Genomic DNA, 18,978 nt, shown 5'->3' on the forward strand with positions numbered 1-18,978 from the left:
CGGCAAAGTCTCTTCGCCTCGTTTTGACGAGAGCGATCTCAACTGTCCGCCCGGCATTGATGGTGAGCTGTGGTTTGTAATGCTCTCTGCACAGCAGTCTGCTGAGCCCGATGATGCTTGGTTGTAGCCGCGCACGTAGCTCTACGATTCGCTTCTTCAGCAGCGGTTCGTACCTTGTGAGGAGACGCCATAACGTGTACCGAAGAGGTACCGAGAATACGTGGTGCACATCTCACATCAGGATCGCGTTCATTGCGCACCTCGTCTGAATCTTATCTTGTCGTCTGCGCTTGTGCATGCGGTTTTTGCAGGCGTCTTAACTAGATGGCACTACCATACTGGCGGAGGCTCAGGTCGTCTGCGCCTAGGGCGTGTTTATAAGGCCTTAGATAGCAAGCGTTCTTGCGTAGCTCAGTGGTAAAGTATCCGACTCCCATGCAGCGGGCCTGGGTTAGATCCCGGCGGAGACCGGGTACTTTTTTTCGCATTTCGGGCGATAGCGGTACGCGGCGGCGGTGGCGGCGGACTACAACGCGAACCGAAACGGCTATTAGAATGAGCCCATAACAGCTTACGCTGTAAAAAATCATTTCGTTGGATTATAATACGAAAGAAAATGCTACTTCCTTACGTCTATTAGATTCTTAGAAAAAACTTTTTGGCGTTACCCTTGATAACGACATGGGGTGGTGTAAAGGTTTCGTTTTCACTCGATTCTACGCCGCATGCTTTCGAGTTTCAGTAGTTCCATTATCGCGTAGTGCTGTGCAGGTGTTACTGGCTCGCTAAACTCACGCTTGAAATTGCAAGCAGCAGAGAATGCCACGTCTATGTGATATGTCGCAGGATGCCCTAACGGCCCGCGCGATGGCACGTTCAGACAGTGACCAGATTCTTCGCCCGACGTCGTACTGCTGGAGTCCTTGCTGCTTTCGCGCTCGGAAAAGCCGGTGTCAAGGCCGCCGTCGTAGTACGCAACGACGCCGGCAGCGCGAGCCCTCAGCAGCATGTCATGCTCATCGGAGCTTATATCGCTGAAATCGAGCCCAGCATAGTGAGACAATGTGCCGTTGTCAGTGTTGTCAACAAGGTCCATTGTGACAAGCGTCGATGATCATCATGTTTACAATTCGGCACACGCTTTCCCTTCCGCTTTCGCACTGCCGTCGGCTCTGTCTTGGCTCTGTTTCTGGCCATGTGTCTGTGTTTTCCACAAAAAAGCCGTAACCGCCGTCTGCAGGTGGCGTTTTACTCACCGGCAGCATAATGTCACTATGAGACCATGACGTCGCCACTCCTTGCTTGGGAGGGCGGGCGATTTGAATGGCGCTAGAGGTATGCGTAGGCTTAGAAGCAAGTCTCAAGTCTCAAGGCCGTACGGGCATTACACAGAGGAGTGGCAATAGAAAAAGAAAAAAAAATGGCTAATGAGGCAGCACATGATCACAGATAGCCGACTTGAACACATCATGATCTGTGATAGTGACAATGGAGGCGATTCCAGTCTTGATTTGTTTTCAGGATGAAGGCTACGAGGTATGCATTGCTTTTACACTGAGGCACCCCAACCTTCATTCGATGATCAATACGGGATGACAAATGGCTTGGAGGCGAAAAAAGTGTCATATTTAGGTCATTATTATACAGTCGAATCTCGATAATTCCGAAAATTTGGCCCGAAAATTTGTTCGAATTAAAAGAAGTTCGAATTAACGGAAGGACGTATCTTTGGAGTATTCGAGCACCATAGCAAGTTGAACGAACGGCGCGAGTCGTGAAATTTCGTGGCGCGCAAGCGCATAGCGAGTTGCGCCCACGCCGGCCAACGCTCGGTTCCCGATAACGGCAGAAGACGAAACTTCAGGGAGCGGACGGCGCCGACATGGCGACGGGCACGTGCGCGCGCGGAGACCGTTGAAGGGGAGGGAGGAGGGCGGCAGGAAAGCGGAGTTGCCGCTTCAGTGGCAGTGGCTTCGGTGGCTCGCCCTCTCTCTCAACTCCCTCGCAGCTCCCTCACCTTCGACTGTCTCCGTGTGCACCCGCTGGTACCGCCGGTACAGCCGGTTCGGCGCAGATTAGCCTCCTTGAAGTTTCATTTTCTGCCATTATCGGGAAGCGAGCGTTTGCTGGCTTTGGGGGGTGCCGACGCCGCCGGTCCAGCCGGCCCGGCGCCAGCTTAGGGTGCGGCCACGCTAGCGGCAAAAAAACACGTGCGTCATGCTCGTGCCGCGAGCGGGAGCGGCAAGTTGCCGCGCGTCAACGCCTTGCCGCGAGGCCACCGTGGCACGCGCGTCTCGCCGCACGGCAGCGCGATAAGATCTCCCACGCTCTCCGAATGCGCGAGCAACACTGCTAGTGCTCGTTCTTTCATGCGAGACGACGATTGTCGATTGAAAACCCGGCGCGGAGTGGCGGCGGTGCGGTTGTGATGGCTCCGTGACGTCACCCTCGTCGCTCTTGATTGGTTCTTCATCTCGCGGCATGCAGCATTTGCTGCAGAAATGGGTCTCGAACCTATTTCACACCCCAAAACCCCAGACTCCTGATGCATTTGCCGCCCGCGGCATGACGCGTAGCCGCGCGTTTTTGCCACTAGCGTGGCCGTACCCTTAGGCCGCTCCCTGAAGTTTCGTTTTCTGCTGTTATCAGGAAGCGAGCGTTTGCCGGCGTGGGGCAGTTCGTTGGCAGGACTGGGCCTCCGCCGCTTCATGAAGGGGTCTCTCTTAAGCTTTTGCTCTATGACGGTGTCGGAACAATGCCGGTCGGAGGCGACGCCGCGTTATTCGGCGCGCTGCTGAGAGCATTACCGGTCCGCGCTTTGTTCGAATTAACCATCGCAAATGCTTTCGCGTTCGAATTACCAAGCGTTTTCGCCCATTGAAATACACAAAACTTTGACGGGACCAGAGCGTCAGTTCGAATAAACCGGCAGTTCGAATTAAGCGTGTTCGAATTAACGAGGTTCGACTGTATTTTATGAAACAGGCATAAGCGGGAAATTCGATGTCTAGTAAAAAGAAGAGGTAGATCAAGCTTTTGCTTCATGTGAGAAACGCTGGCTAAGCGATAGTAGTTAGAGAGAATAAACCTAGCCGAGCAGTTTTGAACCGATTCTAAGGACTGTGTTAACGAGCTAGTGTACGGGTCCCATATTGGTGAAGCGTACTCGAGTTTTGAATGCACGAATGTTTTATATAGTAGTAGTTTCAACGGAACGGGAGCAAGGCGGAAATTCCGCTGAAGAAAACCAAGGGTACTGTTAGCTTTGTTCATAACATACATTGTAAATATGTTTCTGCCATGACAGGTTATTAGTGATATGGATGCCTAGCTTCTCAGCTTCTCAACAGCTTCTACCGAAGCTGTTGACGAACTGAAGAGGGCAACCGTTAAGATCATAGCCCTGAGAAATGGACTGGTTAATCTTTCGAGACACCCTCATTGCTTTACATTTGTTAATGTTTAGTTTCGTAAGCCATGTATCACACCAAGAAGAAATTTTATTTAGGTAAGATTGAAGAACAGAGAAGTCAGACTCATTAGAAATTACGCGGTGCTGAACGCAGTCATCTGCAAAAAGCCTTATAAAGAAGTAACGGAATCAGGCAGGTCATTAATATAAATTAGAAAAAGAAAAGGCCCAAAAACTGACCCCTGAGAAACACCTGATGTTACATTGTATGATTTAAAGTCATGATCATTAACCACCCAGAGGTCGAAATTTAGTAGTGGTGTTGCAGTTGTGCACGAGTCTACAATGAGCATGTAGCCACGAGAATTTTTCGAAATGGTGCCGTAATAGCGGAGTTACACACGTTTGATGATCGCAACATGGCCCTCACTCGTTTCGCTCTTTCCTTCGCTACTCTCCTTGACGGCTGGTTTCTCCTCGCTGAGTGCTGCTCCGAATGTCACGTCACATACGTGATCGCCAACACGCTTCTCAAAACACTTGTCCGTTTCCAGTTAAGGCACGTCCACGCTAGCAGTAAACATACCGACGGTTCTCCAGTGCTGTAGAACATCTGCCGCGCGAGAGGTGTCCAAAGTAGACGGCAGTTCGGCTGGTGCACTGCCCGCAGCATGATGACAGCCGCACAGCCTTGTACCTGCCGGCAGCAGCAGGCAGGCGCCCTTCGCCCTCCGGTCTACGTCGCGGACTGTCCGGCCTTGGAACAACCGGAACAGCTGCTCCGGGGGCGTGCCGGTGCAAGCCCTTTCCTGCCGCTGCCAAGGCCTGTCGGATACGTAGGCCGTCGGTGGGTCCATGGTGTGTTGGGACGTCTACGTCGCCACGTCCTGGGTGCTGCGGCCTTGTTGGTTGGGGGTCCTCTCACCGGGCTCCTGTGGTGCCGGCGACTGAGCCTCGGCGGACGCGGAGGTCGGGCGGCGAGGCGATGGGCCGCTGGGGAAGCGGCGTCGTAGTGTATGGGGGGAGGGGGGGGGGGGCGGTCTTGCGGGCGTCCGGGGTGAGGCCTGACGCTGTCTGTGGTGGTGGGCCGAGGGCCCTCGAGGGGACTCCCTGAAGGGAGGGCAGGCCACTGACAAGTCGTCTCGGAGGCGCATGGATTGCTCGTATTTCTCCATCTGTGCGATAACGTCGGCACAGATAAGGTTAACACTCGCATTGCGCATTGCGCGTGACACCTTGCTATTTGCCAGAAACATCAAACGGGACCTCGAGCGCCCGGTGGTCCCCGCCTGCTGCGCAAGTTGTAGCGCGGCTGTGGGCTTGCCGTTCGGTGCTGGCTGCTCTCTCTCTCTGATCGCGGTTGAGGGAGGGCCTGATCGTCATCCCACTGCTCATCACGCGGCACGTAGCATTTCAGGTCGCATACGTGTACCGGTCCACCGATCGGCTTTCCTTTCTTGTTCTCGAGCCGGTAAACAAGCGAGGAAACCTTCTCTCGCACTTGATACGGCCCAGTCCACTTTGGCGCCAGCGAGGCAGCGAACTGTTTGCTAGCATCGCTGAGAACGTGCTGGCGTCGAAGCACCAGATCGCCCACTTTGTAGTGGATGTTCCGATGCGAGCGGTCGTACTGCGCCTTCTGTTGTACCCTAGCAGCGCCAAGATTACAGCGTGCTTTATGTAAAGCTTCCGTCATCTTGGCCCGTAGATGCGTCGCGTATTCAGCTCGTGCTGACGGCGAGACTGGCATTCCGCTGCGATCCGCGAGAACCCTATCCATATGATTCGGCAGCTCTCTCCCCAGGTTGAGAGAAGAAGGCGCATAACCAGTCAAGCGGTTCACTGTCGATCGCAATGCAAATCCGATCTCTGGAAGGTAGGTATCCCAGTCCTTATGTCTTTCAGAGAACGCGACAAGCATGGGCTTGATTTATTTATTTATTTAAAGATACCTTAGAGGCCCCTAGAGGCAATTGTGTAAGGGGGGAGAGTACAATAAAGAATTATTACTTATACAATAGTTAATACATATGTGAATACATATGCAAAACATATAGGGTGAGAAATGTGCTGATATACTAATACAGTGTTACAATATGACCTAGAAAACAAACCGAATGCTTTGGACGCGATTGATGTTGCGATTGACTCGTTCAATGGGGTCCGACTGAGCATAGAAGGTTGTCGTCTTCTTGTGCTTAATGCCAAGTGTGGCGCATGAGTCAACGAACACCTTTGCAGTGAAGTAGGATGCATTGTCTGTTATCAACTGCTCCAGAAAACCAAACCCGGTGAAAACCTCCATCAACTTATCCATGATCACCCGTGCCGTCAGTTTTCGTAGGGGGAAAAGTTCTACCCATTTACTGAAGTGATCCGTGACCACCAGCAAGAATTTGTTCCTGCTCGGTGTTGTGGGATACGGTCCCATGACGTCACATGCCGCGATTTGCCAGGGAGTCTGGCTGTTGATAGGCTGCATGAAGCCGGGCGGTCGTTCGCCTCGGGGCTACACGCTTTGGCACACATGACACGATCGGGCGTAGCGAATCACGCCCCGTTTCATGCCAAGCCAGGTAGCGAAGCGACACAACTTAACGTAAGTCTTGGGGCCGCTCTCGTGCCCAGCGATGCACGAGTCATGAAAGTAGCGTAGCAGTGCTCCTCTCAACGCGCGCGGTATCACCACCTTAAACGCCTCACTTGTGTCATTCTTGGTGGGAGTATACCTCAGCAGGACACCGTCGGCATTCAGCAGATAGGAATCCAGCGCGCTCCTCCAGTCCACTTTTATCAAATTTGACGACCAGATTTTTCTTCAAAAGAAAGGCATCTGTGTTGGTTCATGTATCGCGCCTGTGTTGTGTCATATCTTTTTATCAACCATCGATCGCTCTTTACACGATCGTTTTAATTCTTCTTACAGTGACAAGGTCCTTAAAGTTTTTCGTTATGTGGACGACTTCTTAGTTCTGTTTAACAAGTGCTCATCCTCGTATGAGCATGCGATGAAGAGTGTTCTAGAAGATTTTAGAAATCATGGAAAAGGGCTAACCTTCACCTTTGAACGTCCAGACGAAAGCAAGCTTCAGTTTGTAGATTTGCGATTGACGTTCAACGAAAGGCATGTTTGCTGGGCGTACTCTCCGCGTGCACAAAAAGAGCTCCTTCCGTACAATTCAGCTCACTCAAAAACGGTAAAGAGAGGCATCGCAACTCTCTGTTTAGATTCAGCACTTCGGAAGTCGTGCATTCACAAGGTGCAGGATAGTTTTAACCTTCAATTGGGGAGGCTGTTTTCAGCCGGCTTCCCTGGTTCGGTCATCTTGTCTGTGGCTGAGACGCTTCTTAAGAAGATAAAGCACCGTTGCAACCCAGATGCCGCGAAGCCCCTGGAGGGCTTCCAGAGGCCAGAAGTGGTGCCGTACATACACAAGGTCACACATAGCCTGAAAAAAGTGGCTAGCCGGTTTAACGTGCCGTTGGCTTTCTCGGTCCCCCAGAAGCTCGCTCAGCTTAGCCGTGGCACCACCTGTGCCGAGGAAAAGGGAGGCTGTAAAAAGAACCATGAACGACGTTTCGTTCAGTGTGCCAACAATGTTGTGTACGAGATTCCCCTGACCTGCGGCAAAGTATATATCGGCCAGACGGGGGGGCGCTGCCTCAATCACCGACTCAGGGAACACGCAAGAAATCTAATTAACAAGGAGAGAAGTCATCTTGTCGACCACTGCATGAACTGCCCGAATTGTGAACCAGGTTTCCGATGTGCAAAAATTGTAGGCAGAAGCAGACAAAAAAACGGCACGTGAAACGTTGGAAGCATTTTTAATCAGAAAGGCAGGTGAAGAGTGTGTCAGCGACACTTCTATTGCGCTGTATAAAGCTGAAATTGATTTTCTTTCGCGATATGTGTGATGTTTCCGGGGGGTTGTTGTGACGATGCGCCTGCGCAGCCTGTTGGTATATATAGCTGGAGATCGGCCTTCAATAAATCAGTTGTCAGTTTGCGCCTGTGCTCGTCTGGTCTTATCTTGTGTTGTGTGGTTTTGCGCTTTTAACAATGGTTCCTATGTCTAAACACCAACTGGCCAAAAGTCAACTCTTTTTCACAGCATTACCAGCTGTTCCTGAGCGCTTCGCACCGACAGCAATAACAGCTGCCTCCATGTGCGCGGCGGCCGTGCCGCCTGGCTCCCGGAGCCCTTCGAGCACTTTTCGGCAAAACGGATCCTTCTGCTGAGCCTCGAACAGCTCCTTTCTGCTGAAGACAACTCCTGCCTAACCGACAACATCTACGTGGTTCATGTTCTCGCCCAGGATCGACGGTTGTTCCGCGTCCCTTACTCGGGCTACGGCCAGGGTTTCTCCCTTGCCTCGGATTGGCACTCGCGAAAGTGCGTCAGCTGCGGCATTGCTTTTTCCTTTGCGGTAGCGCACGTTAAAGTCGTAACGCTGCAGCAGCAGTGCCCAACGCGCCAGGCGGCCACTCAGCTCGCTCAAGCGCCTCAACCAAGTGAGAGCCATGTGGTCAGTCTCAATCGTGAATGCCACTCCGTCGACATAATAGTCGAACTTTCGTAGAGCGAAAACTATCGCGAGACACTCCTTCTCTGTCACCGAGTAGTTCCTTTCCGCTGGCGTCAACGAATGGCTCGCGAACGCAACCGGTCGGAGAATGCCTCCGTGCTCCTGAAGCAAAATTGCACCTAGACCCAGGTCGCTTGCGTCTGTTTGAATCACAAACTCCCTGTTCAAGTCGGGCAGCTGCAACTCTGCCGTGTCAGCGAGCCCCTTTGTGAGGCCGCGCAGTGCCGCCTCCTGCTCTGGACCCCAAGTCCAACGCTCGTCTTTCCTCAAGAGCTTCGTTAAAGGCGCTTGCACTGCCGCGCAGTCTGGAATGAATTGGCGATAAAAGTTCACCAATCCCAGAAAGCGTCTCAGTTCGCCGATGTCTTTCGGCGAAGGGTAGCTAAGTATAGCCTCGAGCTTATCCTCACTCGGCAGAATGCGGCCGTTGTCCAACGTGAATCCCAACAGCGTTATTCTGTTCGCAGCTATCTGAGCTTTACTCGGGTTCAACGTGATACCCGCGGACCTCAGCCTGTCTAGGACGTCTCTCAAGTGGCTCAGTGCTCGTCGAAAGTTTTCGAATAAACCACTATGTCGTCAAGATATGCGAGAGCATGTTGCCACTTCGCATCTCCTAGAACTCGGTCCATCAACCTCTGATAAGTAGCGGGAGCTTCGACTAAGCCAAAAGACATTCTTTTGAACTGAAAGAGCTCCCTGTGACAAGTGAAAGCCGTTTTCTCTTTGTCACACTCGTCCATTTCGACCTGAAAATATCCACGTCTAGCATTGAGCGTCGTAAAGTACTTCGCCCCGCCTAGGTTAGATACTAAAGAGGAAATGGAGGGCAGAGGGTACGCATCCTTCTTCGTAACCTCATTCAGCCTGCGGTAGTCTACACAAAGGCGATAAGTATCGTCCTTCTTCGGGACTAGAACTACCGGGAAGCCCCATGGGCTGTTCGACCTTTCCACAATGCCTGTGTCGATGAGTTCGTCTAAGGTTCTGTCAAGTGCTTTCCGTTTAGTCAAGCTTATCGGCCGATGATTACATTTCCACGGCGCAGCGTTACCCGTGTCTATCCTGTGCCTGATTAGCGTAGTGCGGCCCGGATGGTCTGTGAAAATTGCGTCGTTTTCGTACAACAGTGATGACAGCCGTGCCCTTTCTCTCTCCGGCAGGCTGTTGACCTCTGACAAAAATGGGTGCGCTGCCCCTTGCAACACCGCGGCACAATGTTGTGCCACCGTCTCTCCGTTGCTTTGATCGTCTTTACCAATTACTGTTTGCTCGCTCGGCTGTGGCTGGGTGTGTCCCGCTCTCGCTGCGCCTGGAGACTGGCGTGTCTCCGCAGGCACGGGCGCTTTTGTGAAACGCTTCAGAGCACCCGTTCCGTTTTCTCGGTAACCTCAGCTGACGATGTCTATCAAAATACCCGACTTGGCGAGAAAGTCTTGACCTAAAATAACAGGCACTGACAGAACGGGAAGATGTACGAGGCATTGTCGCCTGACGCGTCTCTCCCAACGAATAACTAGCCTAGCTGCACTGCTTGATTGTGCTGTGCCGGAAGCAAGACGGAAAGTGGTGTCACTATCTCTTAAGCGGATATTGTTCTCGCGGAGATGATGTAACACTTCGTCACCAAATAAAGAAGCACTTGCCCCAGTATCCAATAATGCGGCAAACTTCTTTCGGGCTATCGTTTGCTCGATGAACAACGCTCGCGAGTCCGCGACATCATGTACGCGACAAGCCAAAGGTGCAAGTAAATCGAAATCACCAGTTGTGTTCGAGATCGCCGCCCGGGACCCAAGGTGGATCACCGGCGGCCTCGCCTGTTTCCTGAACCACGTGCTCGACCTCGGCCCGGCGTGCTTGCGCAGTCACAGGTGATGTGCCCCAGTCCGCCGCACTGGTAGGAACGGACACCAAAGCCTTGGTGGCGTGGGCGCCCGTCGCTCCAATCCGGCGGGCTGTAGCTTCCACGCTCAGCGGTCGGCATGTGCCGCTCCTCCGTTCTCGCATTAGTCGCAAGTTCCTGCCGTGGCGCACTGCGTGCCGTGTTATGCTGTGCTGTTTTCAGCGCGTAGGCGTACGGGTCCAAGGCGCGGTCTGATAATTCCCAGCCACGCTAGACCTGCTCGTCGGCGAACGATGCCGACGCGTCGACCCTCGGGGAATGTGAAGCGATGCCACCACCGTTCTACGCGCAGCGAGGCTCGAGTGACAGCGCGGCGTGTGGAGGCGGACGGTATGCTCGTTCCGTGAGGATGTCCCCTTGGATGCGCTTTGCTTCGGCGGCGAGCTCGTCTAGGTCTTTGAACTTACATCCCCTGAAGTAGGCCGCAAAAGTCGGGTGCGCTTGCCGTGTGACGCTCTCGACTTTCTCAGCGTAGGTGGCGAGAGGGCTCGCGAGACGATAAAGTTCGTCCATCGCTCGAACATACTCCATCAGGGACTCGTCTGGATGCTGGGTACGTAACTCCAACTCTCTCCTCAAACGCCACTCGTATTTGGCCGGAAGAAATTTCTCGCGGAAGTTCGCGCGGAACTCTTCTACCGTGCGGGCTCTGTGTCTGGCCAGTCGGAACCAACGAGCCGCCTGCTCAGTCAGTGAAGCAGGAACCACGCGCGCGAAAAGTTCGGCGTCTGAAAGCCTTGTGGCTTGCTGATAATACTGCAGACGGTCGAGGTACTCGTTTGCACTAGTGCGATTGTGGTACCCACTATAGGTAGGCATGTCTACCTTAATTCGTGGTCGCTCGCTCTGCTGCGGGGCCTGCATTGTGTTCTGCAGGGTGCCGGCTATGCTCTGCATGACTTGCAGCGCATTCTGCAGCATTATTTCTCTCGACGGAATACAACCGCCCGAAGGTTCGGACGCATCCGCAGCTTGCGTCGAACTATTTAGAGGCATATGTGCCTCTGTGGCCGCGGGACGAAGCGGCGAGGTGCTTGGCGTGTTAGGCCTACTTTCAGGCCTAAACCCTGCCAACATGGCATTTCCACGATCCCGACTGTTCCACGTGAAACACTCAAAATCAAAGCTACTGGTTTGTTCGGAAGCTGCGGCCGCGTTAGCACTAGGTCTCTGATTATCTGCCGCTACATCCAACAACATGAACAAATCTGGAAAGTCAGACAAGCCCGTCGCCATTGTTTGCTGTAACTTCAGTAGTCCCAGCTCCAAAAAACAGAAAAAAGACTCGCCGTGTTGCCCAATTCAAACCACGTTGGTAGCGCCAAATGTGGGGGTCTTCGCCAACCCGTAGCGCGTATAATCGCAGCTACGTAGGGTTCGGGCGAATAAGGCGACAAGCGAGTCAACTCAACAATGTTTATTGCTGTGGGCAATAAAGCATATTTGCAGAGGGAAGTCCGCTCTGTATAATAAGTAATAAAATAGGCTTGCCTTGTCGCGTGTGGTAGTCACGCAAACGAGGTCACTCACGGGTTGCAGCGGGTATATCCGTATAGGCAGGTAGGTGTAGCGAGGTCAGAGAGACCCGGGGGTCTCTCGGTCGCGCTCTTTTATGCCTTTTTATGTTTTCGTGAGGGCAACATCCTCCTCGCCCGCCGGATACTTTCCCTCATCCCTCACGAGCGCGCGCGTCGCGAGAGGCGAGCGAGAACCGGGAGAGGGCAAAGTGCATTTCTCCCGTGTCCGTCCGACTCCCGCTGTGCGTGAAAGAGATGTCCGCCCGGCTCCCGCCGAGTGCGCTCCGTGCGCAAGCGACGGTGAGCACCCTCGGGAGAAGGTGGCAGCGTGTACTCCCCACACTACAATTATTGCGAAGAGCGATAACAACGGTACGAAAATATTGTGGCTTGTAAGCGTCAGTAATTCATTCCGAAGCGTCGCCCGTGTTAGCTTTGAAGTGAAACGGAAAAGGCCTAGCGACGATACCGGCGCCGTCGAGCGAGCGGTGGCGGTGGCGGTGAGGCTGCTGCACAAATGGGTCGCGGTCTCATCCTCTCTACTGCAAGGAAGGCTCGCCGTTAGCGAGGAAAACCGCTGTCGAACGGCGGCCCGCGAGTGGCAAACAGTATGCGGTGAGTTACCGTGCCGGTAACGGGCACGTGGACTCGGGGGCGCTTCCCAGCTACCCGCTGTTGCTGCGGTGCCGGCCCGTGGTCATGAGAAGTGTGCCGCTATAGACCCTGTGTTGCGCGCACGTCTAGAAAGGCCAACACTGTCGCACTCTGTTCGCGCAGCTAATCAGACCGCTAAGCACAACTGTGTTGGAACGTTACTTATTTGGCACTTGTGTTGCGGGCTGTAACTATAAGATTCGCAAAAGCGCACAAGCGAGCAACACGACGAGGAAGAGCAGGGAGCGCGCGTATCTGCTAGCAGACAAACCGGAAGTCGTAGGTTCTTGTTTTACCAATGGACATCATTTTCGCTGTTAACATCACCTGATGCACCCAGCTGACATCGTGACGACCGCTGGGGATACCGGAAAGGCCAGGAGAGGAGGACGGCATTGTTTTTTTAAATTTGTGGTGCGACCGTGGCGCGTAGCGCAGCAGCGTTTGGCATTGTTGATCATGACGGCATTCTGAATTCGATGCGTGCGTTTACTTGAAATGTTCAAAAAATATCTGAGGTAGTTTAGGGACCCTTTAACAGAAACGTACTGTGTTCTATTCTGCAAGAAACATTCAGTCCATTTAACCAAGCTACAATCAAGATGGAGTGCGCTAAGTTTCAGTAATAGTAGTCAATGTGAGACGGTATAGAAAGCTTTCGCGAAGTCAAGGAAGATGCAGTCAATAACTGAAGCTCGATATAAAGCAGAAGACAAATTATTATTTTAAAGCAGAAGACAAATCATTAGTAAAGGTTAATAATTGAGTCTCAAACAAATAATTTTTACGAAAACCATGCTGCTGTGACGCCAAAAAGTTATTAGACTTGAGAAAACTAATCAGGTTGCAGTAGATTATGTGCTCTCTAAAAGTGTTTATTCGGTAGAGCTTGGAGCAGCGCAACGTCAACGGTCAGCACAGCAACAGCTTTCAAGCACGAGAGCCGTTGCCGATCAAGAGCACTCGACCCACTAGCGTTTTGAACCAGTAGCGCTGATCCCACTAGCGTCTCTCTTCTTCGCTACCATCACCCCCGGGAGCGATAAGGGAACCGTCCGGCGACCTCACAGTTCGTCACGATGAGCGGGTCGAAATAAGGCTTTAGACGGTCGACATGGACAATGTCTCGTCCACTGCGGCACATGTCTGAAGATGGCTCTACTGGTTCTATTACATATTTCACAGGAGATGTGCATTCGATGACACGATAAGGGCCTTCATACTTCGGAACCAGTTTTGATGAGAGGCCAGGGGCAGTGAGAGGGACTGAGAGCCACACGAGCGCTCCCGGATCGAAGGTGGCTGGGAAAGCGGCGTCACCGCGAGCGCTCCTCTGGCGCTCTTGATCTTCAGTAGTAAAGGCCCGAGCGAGGTCGCAGCACTCTTCTGCATGTCTGAGTGTGGCAGAAATAGGCACGAACTCGGATGCATCCGGCCGGTACGGCAGAATTGTGTCGATGGTGTGCGAAGGGTGCCGACCATACAGTAAGAAATAGGGTGAAAACCCAGTGGTGGTCTGTGTAGCGGTGTTATACGCGTGGATGACGAAGGGTAGGATGGCGTCCCAGTTCGTGTGGTACATTGAAAGGCGACGTACATTGAAAGCATATCACCGAGCGTACGGTTGAAGCGCTCCGTGAGGCCATTTGTTTGAGGGTGGTACGCCTTAGTTGTACGATGAACAGCGTGGCACTCTTTGAAAATGGCTTCAACTACTTCCGACAGGAAAACGCGTCTGTGATCGCTGAGCAGTTATTGAGGCGGACTATGCCACAGAATGAATCGGCGAAGCAGGAATGTGGCAACATCGCGTGCTGTAGCTGCCGGAAGGGCGGCCGTTTCGGCGTATCGTGTGAGGTGATCGACTGCAACAATGGCCCAGTGGTTACCAGCTGATATCAAAGGAAGTGGTCCATACAGATCGATTCCAACGCGGCCGAACGGCCGGTTAGGGCACGGTAGAGGCTGCAGACCAGCTGGTGAGAGCTGGGGTGAAGATTTCCTGCGCTGGCAGTCGGGACATGGGCGAACGAACTGTCGAACGTAGTTGTACATTCCTCGCCAGTAGTAGCGTTGTCGGAGGCGCTGATAGGTTTTGAAAAGTCCCGAGTGTGCACACTGTGGATCAGAGTGGAACGATGCGTAGATCTGAGAACGGAGGTTTCGAGGTACTACTAATAACCACTGGCGGCCGTCAGAGTTGTAATTGCATCGGTGAAGCAGGTCGCCGCGAATGGCGAAATGGCGAGCTTGACGGCGCAATGCACGAGTGGTTGGCTGCGATGACGGATCAGCAAGGAAGTCTATGATGGAGGCAATCCAGGGGTCCTTGCGCTGCTCGGAAGTGATGGTCCCGATGTCGATGAAAGAAACGTCAAGCTGGGATAGTGAGCAGCATGCATTGTCGTCAGGAAAGGGCGAACGTGAGAGGGCGTCAGTGTCAGCATGCTGGCGTCCGTTGCGGTACAGTACGCGGATATCGTAATCCTGCAACCGAAGTGCCCAGCGGGCGAGACGGCCTGAGGGATCCTTCAATGACGACAGCCAGCATAATGCATGGTGGTCCATGACGACATCAAATTGGCGACCATACAAATAGGGCCGGAACTTAGTAAGTGCCCATATGATCGCCAGGCATTCTTTTTCTGTGACGGTGCCCATATGATCGCCAGGCATTCTTTTTCTGTGACGGTGTACTAATTGGTCTCGGCCTTAGTAAGCGTACGGCTTGCATATGCCACAACATACTCAGGAAACCCTTGTTTGCGCAGCGCTAGGACAGCGCCGAGGCCAACACCGCTGGCATCCGTGTGTACCTCAGTGGGTGCCGTTGGGTCGTAGTGGCGCAAAATGGGAGGAGATGTCAGCAAAGATGCCGCATCATCAGCAAAGATGCCGCATCTTGCGAACAGCAGGGCGACCAAATACATCGGCGAGAGAAACCTTAAATTCGGACCATGTCTGGAACTCTGCTTCATGGTTATTATACCACAGGCTGGCCACACCAGCGAGGTAGAACAGAACATAGCGCAGTTTGTGCACTTCGTCCCACTTTTTATGGGCGCTTACCCTGTCATACGCCGTGAGCCATTCATCCACGTCAGTGTCGTCCGCTCCTGTGTAGATAGGAGGGTCGCGGTGACGAGGTACTAGGGACACACAGTTGGCGCGGGATGAGGCGTTTGTTCGGAGGCGTCTTGGGGCATGGTAGATGGTAGGGTACAGGATCGGAGTTCCAGGATGATTGTCTGAGGTTACCCAGCACAATCCACCAATTCTAAAGGTGTTTATTCGGTAGAGCTTGGAACAGCGCAATGTCAACGGTCAGCGCAGTAATAGCTTTCAAGCCTGAGAGCCGTTTCCGATCAAGAGCGCTCGACCCACTAGCGTTTTGAACCAGTAGCGCTGAACCCACTAGCGTCTCTCTTCTTCGCTGCAGCTCTAATAACTTGCATGGAATTGCATGGGTAGTTTAAGGGGTTATGTATATCACCAGACTTGTGGACTGGAATCACCTTCATCGTCTTCCCGTCATCCAGAAGTGTTGAACTCTGCAAAGACTGAGTAAAGATATATGACAAGAAAGCAGATGAATACGCTACAGTACTCTTCAGGAATTTGTAATTTGTTATCAACACCTCCCAATGAGGAAAGTTTAGCTTTTTTAATCAAATTGTATATGCCATCAACGTCGATCGAAATTGGCTCCATCTTTAGGCACGGAAAGGCACGTGTGGATGGTGAAGTATCTATTAGATCAGAGGTGGTCATAGCGCTAGAAGACACGGACGAGAACGAGAGAACAGGACGAGCGCTAAGTTTCAACTGAGTGTTTCAATCTTTCAACCTAACCAACTAGCCCAAAAAGCCATACTTGTATCTATTAGAGCATCAGAAGAAGATAGCGAAAATGAGTTGTTAAAAGCCGTTGAGCAAAGCTCACAGGGGACAGGAAATCCAGCGTCAGTTTTCAGAACAATTTCTTTAGGTTTTTATGTATGTTAATAACGTTCCAAAACTTCTTAGGATTAGTTGTGAGCAGATGTGGTAGCGTTTCAGAAAAAAAGTAACTCTTGACTGAGCGGATGGCCATTTTATATTCAGATGCGATGACTACGTAGGCAGCTTTTGCTTTGGTTTCCCCAGACAGCTTGAAGCGTTAAAAAATGGGTTTTTTCTTGTTAAGAAGCCGTTTTAAACACAAGTTAAACCAAGGAGCCCGATTGCATCGAGATAATAGGCGAGTCGGAATATATTTTTCAATTAGTGTTTCAACCTTGTTTTTGAAAAGGAGCCAGTTTTACTTATTTATTTATTTATTTATTTATTTATTTATTTATTTATTTGAAAATACTGCAGGCCAACTTGGCCCAAGCAGGAGGGGCAGATACATGATAATAAAGACAATGATAAAATGATACATACAATGATACAATATTCAAGTAATAGATAACAATACTCTATATATACAAAGCATCAAGGACAGAAAAAAGCTACAATAAATACATATTAAGTAATAACTCATTATCACGTAGTTAAACCCAACATCAGCAGGAAAAAAAACCTCACAACTAACATAAAATGTGCTCCTCCAGAGAATAAACGAAATTTGGCGACATTATTACTGATTCTGGAAGTATATTCCAGTCCTTTACAGTTCTCGGAAAATAGCTGTTTTGGAATGCTTTAGTTCTAGCGAAAATTGGTTGCAAAAAATGAGCTCTAGTGTGTCTTGTTTGCCTTGTTGTTACAGGGCGAAGGTATGGAAGATCAGTTAACTTCGTGTAACCAGTCATTATATTATGAAGAAATTTTATGCGATGGAATTTCCTTCTAGAATGTAAGGAAAAAATCTTGTTTTTCTTCATTATTTCACTTGGGGAATCAGATCTATATTTATTAAAGATAAATCTGGTGGCCTTACGCTGAATCATTTCGAGCTGATTATTATCTTTTATCGTGTGTAGGTCCCAAATTTGGGACGCGTATTCTAATTTTGACTGTACATATGTGTTTACAGCGAGCAAGCGCACATGAGGAGGAGCTTTCTGCGTAAGAAGCACAACTTCTTAAATGCCATATCTCAGATATATGTTTAGACCAGGCTAATTTATTAGTAAAAGTAACTCCAAGATACTTGTAACTGTCAACAGTTTGAATGGGAGTATTGCTGGAGCAGTACTCAAATAAGCTGGGGGTCTTTTTTCTAGTGACTCTTAGCAAAACTGTTTTCTCTACATTTAACTGCATATCCCAAGAATGGCACCAAGAACTTATATTATCAATGGACTATTGGAGCAAATCGTGCTCATTGGTAGAAGTTACTTGCTTAAAAATAATACAGTCATCTGCGAACAACCTTACCGACACTGATGATGAAATGTCCTCTGTTAAGTCAATAATATAAATTAAAAATAGCAAAGGTCCCAATACACTGCCTTGCGGCACACCAGAGTTAACAGGAAGCACTCGAGAATGGCAACCCTTAATATCAACAAATTGTTCTCTGTTTTTCAAGTAAGATGCAATCCAATTAATAATGTATTCTGGAAGACCAATTAGTTCAAGTTTGAGCAAAAGTTTGGAATGTGACACTTTATCAAAGGCCTTACAAAAGTCAAGAAATAGCATATCAACCTGGCCACCTTTATCAAGACCCATTGAAATATTGTGAGCCGTTGTTACTAATTGTGTTATTGTAGACATACCTACCCGGAACCCATCCTGATAAGGTGACAAAATGTTGTTCTCTGTAAGATACATTCTAATTTCCCTTGCAACAATATGCTCCAACAATTTACAACAAGAGGAAGTAATGGACACAGGCCTGTAATTCCATGGTTAGGGTGATATATGCCCATGTTTGCGCAGGCGCTTTAGTTTACGCTTTAAGTGCATGACCTGTCTGGTAACCCAAGGATTTTTATGTCTTGTGCGCACAGCTCTGGTTGGAACAAAATGCTCAAGACAGTATTCGACAGCATCCTTAAGACGAGTCCACATGCTTTCAATGTCACTATTGGTTTCATTTTCAAGTGCAGCTCCAAGGTAATCAATCATATCATTATCATTGCAACGTGCATAGTCTTTAACATAAGCAACTCGTTTATCAGTAGCAGCAATAACAGAGTTAGCATCCCAACAAAAAGAAAGCAGGCTGTGATCGGAAACACTAGATTCCACTCTTATTTCTCCGGACGAAAAGTGCTGTCCGATAAACAATAAATCTAAGACAGCATTTGAATGTGTGCACTCGTTAACAACTTGGTCTAGATTTAATGCTAACATAAGATCTAACAATACATCACCGTGATCACAATGACCGTACGCAAGTTTGCTCCAATCAATTCCAGGTAAGTTGAAATCACCAGACATGATTACGTTCTTCGAATTTAGTGATAGCCATTTGTCGTACAACTTAAGCAGAAAAGATAATTCGGAATCAGGGGCGCGATATACAGCACAAAAAATAAATGAAACACCATTCAAGGAAACACTTTTGTGCTCGCTTATTTGAGACAGTACTTTTACGTTAATATGTGATTTGGCTATTATAGCCACACACATGATGCACGATCACGCCGATATATCTTATACCCGGGAGGAATGATTTCGTCGTCCCTAATACCGTCATTTCGGTCAAAATTGTCAAGTGTGGGCTGTAGGATGAAAGCAGAGCTTCAATTTTATCTGTTTTATTTACTACACTTCTGGCATTAAACGAAAGCATGCGCAACTCGTGTTCTGTTGCTTCCTTGAGCTATGCAACTTTTGCTGCTTTATCAGGATACTTACAGACAGTCGCATCGTCACACACAAAGTACTGGTTATCAATGCGCAGTCTTTCGTTTATCAATGACACCCGTTTACCTGATAGCCTCTCAGCCTCTGCACTCTTC

The 18,978-nt window shown here is 50.3% G+C and overlaps 1 protein-coding gene across 7 annotated transcripts in view; it reads left to right on the forward strand.

Moving 5' to 3' along the window:
* LOC119458726 (NAD-dependent protein deacetylase sirtuin-2) overlaps window positions 1–18,978 on the forward strand; it is a 419,041-nt gene that overhangs the window by 13,739 nt on the left and 386,324 nt on the right. For 3 of the 7 annotated variants that reach the window (XM_049671396.1, XM_049671397.1, XM_049671401.1), the window contains exons 3-4: window positions 17,100–17,131; window positions 18,022–18,127. The exons of 1 other annotated variant lie outside the window; for it this stretch is intronic. In XM_049671396.1, coding sequence (XP_049527353.1) covers window positions 17,100–17,131; window positions 18,022–18,127 — 138 coding nt within the window. Of the gene's footprint in view, window positions 1–16,884; window positions 16,920–17,099; window positions 17,132–18,021; window positions 18,128–18,978 lie in introns of those variants that run through there. 3 more of the 7 variants (XM_049671402.1, XM_049671398.1, XM_049671399.1) reach the window with 2 other exon arrangements.

The sequence above is a fragment of the Dermacentor silvarum genome, chromosome 7 (assembly GCF_013339745.2).
Source record: "Dermacentor silvarum isolate Dsil-2018 chromosome 7, BIME_Dsil_1.4, whole genome shotgun sequence".
Classification (NCBI taxonomy): domain Eukaryota; kingdom Metazoa; phylum Arthropoda; class Arachnida; order Ixodida; family Ixodidae; genus Dermacentor; species Dermacentor silvarum.